This window comes from Callospermophilus lateralis, chromosome 11 (genome assembly GCF_048772815.1).
Source record: "Callospermophilus lateralis isolate mCalLat2 chromosome 11, mCalLat2.hap1, whole genome shotgun sequence".
NCBI classification, from domain to species: Eukaryota; Metazoa; Chordata; class Mammalia; order Rodentia; family Sciuridae; genus Callospermophilus; species Callospermophilus lateralis.
In genome coordinates, this window is record NC_135315.1 from 55,061,513 (window position 1) to 55,074,004 (window position 12,492).

Consider the following 12,492-nt stretch of genomic DNA (forward strand, 5'->3'; position numbering starts at 1 on the left):
AGGTGATTCTAAGATATAGCCAATTTTGGGTACAGTTTTATTAAACAAAAATTGAGGTTCTGTAATAATTAACTTTGAATAAGATAGAGTAAGCACTTTTGGAAATGAAGTTTACAGCTCCTGGATGCTTACTTGATAATGTAGTTTTGCAAAGTGTGAAAAAATCTAATATTTGGAAATGAAAACCAATAGCATTAGTTTGATCAGTAAATGGAAATTTGATTTTATAAATGTCATTGATGCTATATGTATAAACTGCTTAAATTTTCTTAATTTGTTATATTAAAAAAAAATACCAAGATGACACAGAAAACCTCCAAAAACCTGGGGGTCAGACTGTTGAAGTAACTTATGAGAAAAACAGATTCCCCCTCATATTAATCAGTGCTAGCTAAAAAAAAAAAAAAAAAAAAGTTAAAACCTATTTAAAATGTGGAAAAATTGCTTCCCAATATTTTAACAGAGAGAGACTGAGAACACACAGCATTGAGTCATCAGGAAAGCTGAAGATCTCCCCTGAACAGCACTGGGATTTCACTGCAGAGGACTTGAAAGACCTTGGAGAAATTGGACGAGGAGCTTATGGTTCTGTCAACAAAATGGTCCACAAACCAAGTGGGCAAATAATGGCAGTTAAAGTAGGTGATGCCATGATTATTTTTGGTACTTTAATCCACTAGGTGAAATTTCATGGTGCAGTGATACCACTATTGTTTGTTTTTGTATTTCTGATAAAACCGGGTATTAAAAAATTGTTTCTGACTTCTTTGAGATTGTTTTGTATTGAGGTTTTCTTGTTGGTGGCACATTTTCTCTCTCTGGAAACATGAGTGTATATGTTCATTGAACTTTTGGCATGATGCATTAACAGGTTTTAAACTTCCGGCCCTTCCACTGTCAAGGTGAGTTCAGGCTGGGCGGCTGCACCCCTGGGAGCAGGGCAGTGCTGCTCTGAGCCAGGCGGGAGCTGGAGGAAGAGACAGCACACTGGGCTGGGCAAGGTGCGGGGCTAGGGCTAACAGCAGTCTTACTGAAGGTTTCCTGGAAACCATACACATGCTGTTGCCACTAACCTCAACCTTACTCTGTCCTGACCGGCTCGGCTTCTGTTTGTTTATTTCGTCTTTTCTCAGTACTGCCCTGTTCCCTGGTTTTAAAGTTGTATTGAAATGCATACCTTGTGATAATGCTGTCACATTCTATCCTTATTGTGAGTGTCATGCCACTTAATATGTTCATTAAAAAAAAAAAAAAAAGACCAGAAAGAGATTTGACCTATAGACTGTACCTGGCAGGCTTATCTTGATATCCATCTGCTCCAATTAGGTTTGTGTAATTGTGTTTATTTATTTGTTCAAATATTTAACATGCATTTGTTCTGTGTAAGATATTTTAGGAAAATCAGCAATGTGGGGGTGGTTTAAAAAGAAAATCCAATAAAAGGAAGATGAGGCAATACCCTCACTGCCTTTCCTGTGAATTGAAATTCCTATGGTTGTCAGTTGAGAATATAGGCAACCTAAGCTAATCATCATCCTGTTAATTCCCTGTTTCAGAGTTTATCAAAGTGACTTGCTGATATGAGGTTCTCAGGTTTTTATTTGACATTTGAGAGTGGGCTTGTATCATACTAATTGAAAATGCTTTCTGTGTGGAGGTCAATTGTAAACAAAATCTTTAATGGAAACTGTTAGTTTCCTTCATTGTTGACCACTTCTCTCTGCTCTTGGGTCATTAAAAGCAATGTTAAATTAGTGGTAGGGGAAAATTTGATTCTTTGTAGAGGTTTTTGTTTTTGACCATAATTTTACAATGTGGTGAGAACTAATGATCTTTTTTTTAAAAAAAATATGTATGTACACAAAACTGCGTATAACCTGCAGACCTCTAAAGGTATACAGGCTAAGACCTCTGCTCAAATATCCCTTTAGATAATATATTGCTTTTCTTGAAATGTAAAATGATTTCTCTATTCTTATTTTATGTTATTACAGTGTTAGTCGGAAAAGAGTCATATAGACTCTTTTTGTTGAGTGTTGCATTGTCCTTATACACTATGCATGCCGTGTCGTTATGTATTGTGCATTTGGTTTCAGTTGATGGAGTCTTAAGGGAAAATTTTTGTACGTGAAGTTCTAAAAACTTTTCTCCCAGGTATAAGGGAAAGTACTTTTAAAGAACTATTTCCTGTTTTTTTTTTTTTTTTTCAGATTGTGTTGGGTGTACTTAAACTATGTTGATCAATATTATAAATTGTTATAGTAATATTAACTGTGGTTACAGGTTTTAAAGTAAAAAAGATACTTCGTTTTTCACATTTTAAAGTTTTTTTCAGTGATTAATTTTATTATATTTGGAGTTATATAAAACTCAAATTTTGAAGAAATTTAAGAATGAAAAAATGAAATTGTTGTCCAAAATTCATAATCTGATTTTATTAGTGACTACTGTGAGATTCCTAGTCGGAATGCTAGTGTAAATCCCAACTCATAAGAAATGCTTCAAAGATAGTCATGGGACCTATAAACAGTCAACGTCAAATTTGTACCCATTAGGTGTTACTTTCTTAAATACCTTAGCAAACAAAACAGGGATGGGAGAGTGTGGCAGTATGACATATCAGTTAACATATAGATGGAGTGTATCATTGGATTTCATAACTTAATACTGGAATAATAAGTCTCTTGTATTAATATAATTATTATTTGATACCAGTTGGTGAATTTTAAAATGTATTTGTAGTTGATTTCTTCAGAGAAGTCTAGTCTTTCATCATACCTGAGAAAGTTTGTTTCTTTAACATTTAGGCATACAGACCAGTTTGACAAGCATAATTGTGCAGAAGCAAAATGTGATTAAGGAGGAGTGCGATTTGACACATTCTATATAATATTGTTGAACAATGGTTCACACTGCTGAAAACTTTCTATTATTATTAGTGAAATGAGAAACATCCTTGAAGTAGCTTCATGTTAACATATTAGTATGCATTTTGAGAATTTAGAATACTTTTTTAGATGTTAAGCCTGTCCTAGAAATTATCCTTAATATTTACTTACAGTAGGCTGGGTGCAATAGCTCAGGCCTTTGATCCCCAGAACTCAGAAGTCTGAGGCGGGAGAATTCTGATTTCAAGGCAATCCTCAGCAACTTAGACCCTGTCACAGAATAAAAATACAAAAAGGCCTGGGGTTGTAGCTCAATGGTAGACTACCCCTGGGTTCAATTCCTAGTACTACCTCTACACACACACACACACACACACACACACACAAAGAAAGAACCGTATCTCAGATACCAGAAATAATTATCTTAGACTTAATCTAAAAATCAATTAAGATATAATATATAATAAATCAGGTTTAGTGAGGTAACAAATAGTGTGTGTAAAAGATTTCTTCATGTGTTGTCTGAGGACAGTTTCCTAGGCTTCCAGTGATGTTCTGTGTTAGGATATCAGATATGAACATTTTTAATCTCTCAGTTTAAATTGCACATACCTGAGGAGAGTGGTCTTGCTCATTGATTTGTGGAAATAATATAATGCTAGTTTTTCTACCTATGTCTGAATGACTGAGCCCCATGACTGCCTAGGACAAAAACATGTTGTCACTGGGTCTTCTAAAGCTTAGGGAGGGCAACTGTCTGCTCTGACTAGGTACTTACTCGTGGTTTTGATCAGCGCCCTCTATAAATTTTGCTTAATGACCCCTTGTTTTAATTTAAAATGTTTTAAACTAATACATAAAACATGAAAGTTGTACATATTAATGGGGTAATGTGATGTTTCAAAATATATATACATTGTGTAATGTTTTAAATCAGGTTAAACATATCTGTTTATTGAAACATTTATCATTCATTTATGGTGAAAACATTCAAAATTCTTTCTTCCAACTTTTTGGAATATATAGCTCACTTACAGTCATCCCACTGTAGGTATAATAGCACACAAGAGTTTCTGACTACTATCTAAGTGTAACTTAGTATTTGTTGATCAATTGTTCCCCATCTGTTCCTTTCTCCTACTCTTTCTAATCTCTGGTAACTACCATTATACTTCCAACTTATATGAGATCAACAATTTTATATTTCACATGAGTGAGATTATGAGGTAATAGTCTTTATGTGCCTGGCTTATTTCACTTTATATGTTGAACTTTAGTTCCAACCTTGTTTTTGTGGCTGACAGGATTTCATTCCTTTTTATGCCTGAATTGTATTGCGTGGTGTACATATACCTCATTTTCTTTATTCATTCATCAGTTGATGTACTTAGGTTGTTTCCATTTTTTTTTTGGAATTTTATTATAAATAAAAAACTTTGGAATTTTTATTATGAATTGTGCTGCAGTTAATGTAGGAGTTAATACCCCTACTTTATATGATGGTGGGGTGAATACTGAATGGAAAAATGAGTCTGAACAACCAATGTCTTTTAGGGATAAAGTAGATATCTCTGTGTAGTTATCTGGAAGGGTTAATTGTAGTATGGTAAAACCCAGTGCTCAGACCCAGTGTTTGAAGAAGCAATAGTCGAGACTAGAATTCTAAGTTAGGTTTATAGAAATTTAGCTCTAGTAGAAACACACAGCAGCTTTTTTATAGGGGATTATAATTAAGATGTCAAAGTGAATTCCCACAGATTGTTAATAGAAGAATGACTGAGAGGATATAGTGAATCTAACATATCTAGAGATCAACTTCCTTGCTATTTTCTAACAGACTGATGTCCTAATTGACTTACTGAAGTTATGCATGCTCTTTTTATGTTCTTAGGCTATGAAGGAAAAACCAGGGGAAAGAGTGGAAATGTAAACATGAAAGTGAGAGGGAATATAAGGTAATAAAGTCTTTGTGGTGAAAGATGGCTGGCAGCAAAACCTGAATTTTTATCTAAAGGGCTAATGCCAGAGTAAAGCTGTAATTTCTTTGGAGAATGAAACTAGTATTGGGTAAGAAGGTAGGAATGGGAAGATGCTAAGGCTGTTACTGTTGATCATTATGATGACTTTCAGTCTTTTCATCAGAAGGTTACCTGGTGAGGACTTAACAGAAAAACAAATCTGTTGTTTGAGGTTAGGTGCTTACACCAGACTGAGATAGTGATGAGGCCATGTATGTAAGGGCTTCAGGTAGTTCTTTTTCCCCCTGTTGTTGGTGATCTGCTTAATTAGTCCTGTTCCTTCTACCTTCAACTTTATTCTTTCATCTCTCCTTTTTTTCATTGATATAAGTGTTCCAGATCCTACATGGTTGCTTGATCTCTGGTGTTTAATTTTGATGTCAGCATCATTGAGTCCTAGCTTAACTCCAGTGCATGATAGGAAGGACTAGAGCCTTCTACTGACAGTATCAGCAGCCCACAGGTTAGACTTGCCCTAAGCAAAATGTCACTTTTATCTGCTGATGAGGTAGACATCCTAGTTGCAGATTATATGTCAAGTATGAGAAGTCAAGGATCAGAAAAGCACAGCTTAGCTTGTTTTCCACCACAGTGGGTCCATGCCACTCCTGTCAGAGGTTTGTTGCTGTGTGATTTTGGTGGGATTGTGATGGTCAATAATGATTGAGGGAATTGCGTTTTAGTGTTTTAAATGTTGGTCTTTGCATAATTTCCTAAAAACACTAGAATGATATTTGACAGGGATGGCCTTAAATTGGAAAAGCTCCTTTTTGATGACGTGTAGTGCTTTGTGAGACAGTTGAAAGACCATAGTGATGATGTTCAATTGTCCAAATCATTTGTGAGATGAAGAAATAATGGCTATGTTGTTTCAAATAGAGAATGGTTCTATTATCTTATACTCTTTTAATTGGCCATATCATGATATCATGTGGTTTAATTAAAACCTATAGCTGGACATGGTGGTACAGGCCTGTAATACCAGCTACTCTGTAGGCTGAGGCAGGAGGATAGCAAGTTTAAAACCAGCCTGGGCAATTTAGCGAGATGGTCTCAAAAATAAAAAGAGGTGGGGGTGTAACTCATTGGTAGAACTCTTGCCTAGCATATACCAGGTTCCATCCCTGGTACAGTAGCAAGAAAAAAAGGATGGAAGGAAAGAAGGGATGAATTAATCTGTGATTGACAGGACCTTTTTTTAAATTTTTTTACCCTAATATTGCTTATTAAATGTTGTATTTCATATAAAAAGTGTAAGTGAAATGTTTCTGAAAATGGGTCAATTCCAGAGAGGTGGCACAGTTGCCTTCAGTTAGCTTTGATTTTTGAACTAAATGTGTGCTTCCTTTGCTGTTGTTCAAGGCAGAGTTTTTCAGATGAGGTTCTTTCTAAAAAGAATTTTATATGAAACTCTTAGCTTTTCATCACTGTGACCAAAATACCTGACACAAACAAGTTGGAGGAGGAAAGGTTTATTTTGACTTATGGTTTTAGAAGTTTCAGTCCATGGTTGGCTAGCTCCATTGCTGAACATCATAATGGAAGGTCATGATAGAAGGAAACTGCTCATCTCATGCAGGGGAGAGAGAGAGAGGTAGAGAGAGAGAGAATTAGAACAAAGAGAGCAGGCATGAGAAATATCCTTCCAGGACATGCCCCACCAACCTACTTCCTCCAAACTAGGCCCCACTTCCAAAAATTTCCACCACCTCCCCATAATATCATCAGATTAGTAATCCACTAGTGGATTAATCTACTGATGTGGTTAGAGCTTTCATGATCCAATCACTTCTCAAAAGCCCCATCTGTGATGGAAGGAAACTGCTCATCTCAAGCTGCAAGAGAGAGAGAGAGAGAGAGAGAGAGAGAGAGAGAGAGAGAGAGAGAGAGAGAGAGAGAGAGAGAGAGAGAGAGAGAGAAAGGGAGAAACAAGCCTTCAATGCTCATCTCATGCAGCAGGAGAGAGAGAGAGAGAGAGAGAGAGAGAGAGAGAAACAAGCCTTCAACACATGAATCTTTCTGGGACACAATATCCAAACCATAACAAATCCCTAAATTAAATAGTTAACATCAGTGTTAGAGGTGTAGTACAGGAGAAGACAGAGTATGTGCTCAGCGTGTTGATGTACACATGGGAGGGACTGGGGATGTAGCTTAGTAGTAAGAGCACACCCTTAGCATGCATGAGGCTCTGGGTTCATTCCTTTGCACACACATCAATATAATAAAAGATGGGAAGTAGAAATTGAACCTACACATTGGAAGTCATCAGGGGGCATCAGCTTAGAGGAAACTTAGGAGCATTAGGACAGTTTGGGAATGGTTGCCCTAGGAATTTTAATCATCCATTAGGTGTTTCTAAATATGTAGTTTGTGAAACCTTCTACTGTCACTTCATTGACCTAACTGAATTATGACATTAGACTACATTCTACCTTATTTAAGTGCTTAGAGAAAAAACCTGCCTTATTACCCCCCCCCACTCTAAATAGGGGACATCTGAACTAAATTGTTGCTTTTGGCAATAGCTCTGAAATTAGTCATTTATCAGATTTGTATTGTCATTTTTACTTTGTTGTCATGAGTACTGAGGTCCTTAAAATTTTCAGTGCTAAGATTAACATTGTATTCTTTTAAATATGTATGATATAGTTAGTAAACAGGAAGTAGATACCATCCTTATCAAGGCTTATCAAGCTTGTTCCTTAAAGCTTTGTACTCAGGGCAGATTTTCCCATTAGGTAGTGAAACATGCCTTTGGAACTGATCTCTGATAGTGCATAGCAGAGGATATGAAAAAGGAATTAATTGGGCCTCAGTATCCCTAGTGAAAAGAATGGGAGGTACTACTTACTGTTAATGAATTAATGTGGCTAAGATACAACTGGGAGTTCATTAAATTGATTTCAAAGACTTGGATGATTTGGGGGTTAATCAGCATCCTTTCTGCTGGTCTTAGTAAAAGCATATGTCTTCATAATTTAAAAAAAATTGACTTCACAGACACTATTTGTCACTTTTCGACATAAAAGCAAATTTTGCATGTGATCAACATTCCTAATACCTTGCTTTTTAAACTATTTGTTTTGGCTAATATTGCCATCTGCTTTGATTTTATTAATGATGGCATTGTGAGATGTCATGGATTTTTTTTTCTGTGTATGTGTGTATGTGTGTTATTTGTGTGGAAGACAATAACAAGACTGAATTTACACAGCAAGGTTGTGAGTCTTACTGTATCTGTGGAATGTAGAATCTTTGTTTTGCAAATTAAGAAAATTAGAATTCTAGTCAGTAATTATCACATCAGGACACACCTGGGTGCTTTGTTGTATGGGACATGCCTTACCTTTCTAGCAACTGAGAGATAGATCTAAGAACCCCAAGATATCAGGGTTAAATGTGAATGAGTGTGTAGCAAGGACCACTATCAGAATCAGATAGGTGTTTATTTAGTGTCTAAAACAAAATGGTCTTTGGTGACCTTCTTTTTGCTACCAACTTTGTGAGTCTTATTCTTTCCTATGGTGGGAATCAAACCCAGCACCTCCTACATGCTAGCCAAGCACTCTACCACTGAGTGTGTCTGTTATTTTGCTTCTTCTGAAATTTCATCCTTAGCCATTATATGGTCAGCATTCCTTCCTTTGAGTCTTCCAGTTTTACTGCCTAATAGTGATTGGTTTATCATCATATTCTTTCCCTCTATTCCCTCTCCCTATTTCTCTCCACCCCTGAAAATAGATTAAAAAATTGAGCGGGCAGGGGAGTCACCATTATGACTAGAATATGTCATATTATCTCAGTAAGAGATAGTTTTTCTTCAGAGTATATACACAGCTTATTACCATCTTCTTGTTTTCTTCTTTCTCTTTGGCCTTTCCACCACCAGGTCCTTCAGTAAATTGTTTTATTATTTTCCCCCAAATAATAATAATTTTCCCTTTCCATTATAACAATGTGTCTTAATCTATTTGAAAGTTCTTCATACTTATTGATGTTAGTTTTGTCACTGGCTATTCTTCCCTGATGAATACCAGTAAATTGTGTGTCCAAGGTGAGGTTGAAAGGGTTTAGACAGGTTAGAGAATCATGTCAGCATAGAGAGCGAGCTGCCCTGAAATTCCCAATGTTAAATTAGATGACATCTAAAACTATACCACATGTGCATGGATGTTCATTATCAGTATAAGGGGTATTAGTACTTTAAATTCATGTTGTTAAAACTTTAGGTTTTCTACATAAAGCCAAGCATAAGATGTCAACATTTAAATTTAGCAGTGACTTTTGATACCATGTGATTGAGTGATTTGGGCCATTTCTTCTGAGTGGGACTGTTTTTAAAGTGAGAATAAAATACAATTGAGTATGCAACACTATAAAGATCAGTATCTATGAGAAAGATTTCTACCATTTGAAACAAATGAAGATCTCAAATTAAGGTAGCATAACCATAAAATTGTTTTGTAATGAGATAGGAGGGTGAGGAAGGACAACGGGATAATTTCTAACTGGAGATTTTTACCTTATTTGTTGAACTTGTTAAATTTTCATTATGGCAGCCTAGTCCTTACGGACATCCCAGAAACTGAATTTGCAGCTATTCCAACCAGCGGCATATGTTGGATTGGTAATTTTAGAAAAATGAAGCTTTTTGTTGTTGTTCATATGTAAGAACAATATATAATACTAGATAGTCCTAAAACCAGATGATTAGATATTTAATTTGACTTTTCTCCTCTGATTCTAGTTGGAGTCATTTTGGTATTTCTGATCTGCTCCTACTTGTTTTTATTGGCATTTACTTGCTTTTAAAGGCTTTCGAAGTGTATAAAACACCCTGAATACAAATTTGGACAATTTAAAAGTATTTTATGTACAATATTGGTGCAACAAATAATGGTGCAACCAATAATAATATTGGTGCAACAAAAAATAATGCACCAATAAAAAATGTGGGGGAAAATAAAATATTTTGTTAACTTCAAGTATATGTATTTCTTCACTAGAAAACATGTGCGCACACACACATGCATAAATGTTTATATATATGGTCATAGTTCTTATTTTGATTTTAAATGTTTCCTGTACATTATGTTTTTTAAAAATTAGAAATAATATGAAAATGATTTTCATTATTGGAAAAGAGATGTATAGTGCTTTTCAAGAAAAAGTTTTAACTTGTCCCAAGGGCATGCAATAACTTAAGCCAGGTTAATAAAGAATTGACCTGCATAAGAACTCAATACCATAAAGGAGAAAAATAATGATTTTGATGAACTCTGATATTTGAATGAAAAATGAAACTCTTAAAACTTAAGATTCTTTAGATGGTTTAAAAAAAAATTTTGTGGGGCTGGGATTGTGGTTCAGTGGTAAAGTACTTGCCTAGCATGTGTGAGGCACTGGGTTTAATTCTTAGCACCAATATAAATAGATATATAGATAAATATATAAAATAAAGGTCCATCAACAACTCAAAAAATAAAAAATAAAAAAAAAGATTTTGCAATCTCCTAGGAGCTTTTTTTCTAAAAGAAAAAAGAGTGGAGAAAAAGACAAAGATTTGCTGAGCTCAAAATGAATATCAGCTTTACCTAAATTTGATATAATGAGCAAAAATTTTCTGGAATCCAAAGCATTTATCAATAGATTTGATTTCTGAGCATTGTCATTATAGAAGCATTTTTAGTAACATAATTGCCTTCATCTTTATATTTCTATATTCCTGTGTCCCTAAGGACAAACTTATAAAAGGAAGGTAAGTTTGTTCTCAATTTTGTTTTCAATTTTATGGTTATGCTACCTTAATTTTAGATCTTCATTTGTTTCAAATAGTAGAAATCTTTCTCATAGATACTGTTCTGATTTTTCATTAGAAAAAATTTTCCTGGTAGTGACTTTCTTTACTCAATGTTCACTGATTTTTAATCATAGATTATCATTAAGTATTCTTCACCTTAAATGAATTATTGAGTTGTTGAATTAAAAGCTTGAAGTTATTATAGGTATATGCTTATAGTTAATCTCCTTTTGAGGGTTCTCTAGGTCTTTTGAGTTATTTAAGTGCTCACATATGATACATGTTAAAACCTAACGCCAAAACTTTATTTAACTGTACTTGCTTATTCCCAAATTATTCAGATGTAATATCAGCAGCTAGCTACTCTTCTACCTACCACCAGTCACTTGGACAGAATGTTTGGGGAGCTTGAGGAGCATCCAGGAGCACCATCGATTTCATGTTACATCTATAGGCCATTCAGCTATGGCTCCATGTTCTGTTTTGTACTAGAAGTGGCATTGAAGAATATGTTATAGATAAATAGTTTTCCTGTCATGTGAGATGATCTCAAAGGTTAGCTGTGCAAGAAACCTTCCAAATTTAGATAATAACAATTCTATTGGAGTTTGTCTTAGTATTAAGTATCGATCACATGCAGGAATTTCAGTGAGAACTCCAGTTCATGTAGTAGCTTGTATCCTTTCTGTAACTACAACAGAGTTTTGAAAGTTGGCTTTCCAAAGACAAATATTGACGTTAACTGAAGAACTCTTGACTATCATGTGCTTTCTAAGAGTTGGAATATAAGGATTTGTACAAATATAAATTTAGAAAGCTACATAGCCAGTTTAGGAAAACTAAAACTAGTAAAGAGGACATGTTTTAAAATAGTATTTTTTGAGTACATGCTTATATATTTGTACATTTACATTTGCCAATATATCCATAAAAGTAAAAATAGAAAATATAATACATTTTTAAACCTTTTAATAGTTAAAATTGTTTAATAAATAGAAGTCTTTTCTCAACTAAAGGGTCATTTGAATTTTCTTTCCTACTTGTTTCTTTTAAACTTAGATATAGTATTATCTTTTAAAAATCATCTTTTAAAATAAGTATTTTCACAGCCATACTTCCAAATTTATTTTTAAAAGCAGGAATAAAGGTAATTAAAATGATTACAAAAATTACTTAGTGTCATGTTTTGAACAAACATAAATCATGTCTCTGAGCCATTTTGACTTCTAAAAAATATCCTTTTTGGGCAAACATTATGCTGATGTGAATTTAAAAACAAAGTTAGCAATTCCCAAACTATAAAAATAGAGAAGTGGAGAGAGAAAGAAGGAAAAAGTTTCTTAATTTTAGCAGAACTAGTCTTATTTTCTTTTTCACTCTTTTTATCTGACAATGACATTGAATGTAGTGCATATAAGACATCAGTTAATAAATTTTATTTGATATGAAATACAGTAGCTAGCAAGGTAAATTTGTATTTGGAGAATATGGAATTCCTCATTTAGTGTCAAGAAATGAAACTTGAGAACATTTCTATTCTTTAAACAACTGCTTATTCTTATGTCACATGGAATACATCTTTTGTATCTCTCTGTGCCTCTGGCTTGTCTTCTGTAAAATGGGCTCAAGAATTTAAATGACTGCCTTCCTCCCTTTGGAGAACATTGAGAACAGATACCTCCAAGTCTTTGAAGACAATTGCTACCTTGTCTATTTTTTGATTCTAACTTTCCCTGTAAGTATGTGCTGTGTATCGTATCCAGTGGCGCGATGTGATGTTGTG

The 12,492-nt window shown here is 34.5% G+C and overlaps 1 protein-coding gene across 3 annotated transcripts in view; it reads left to right on the plus strand.

Moving 5' to 3' along the window:
• Window positions 1–12,492, plus strand: part of Map2k4 (mitogen-activated protein kinase kinase 4) — a 124,117-nt gene that overhangs the window by 59,693 nt on the left and 51,932 nt on the right. For 2 of the 3 annotated variants that reach the window (XM_076869360.1, XM_076869357.1), the window contains exon 3: window positions 464–638. In XM_076869360.1, coding sequence (XP_076725475.1) covers window positions 464–638 — 175 coding nt within the window. Of the gene's footprint in view, window positions 1–463; window positions 639–4,491; window positions 4,530–12,492 lie in introns of those variants that run through there. The other variant, XM_077110472.1, reaches the window with a different exon arrangement.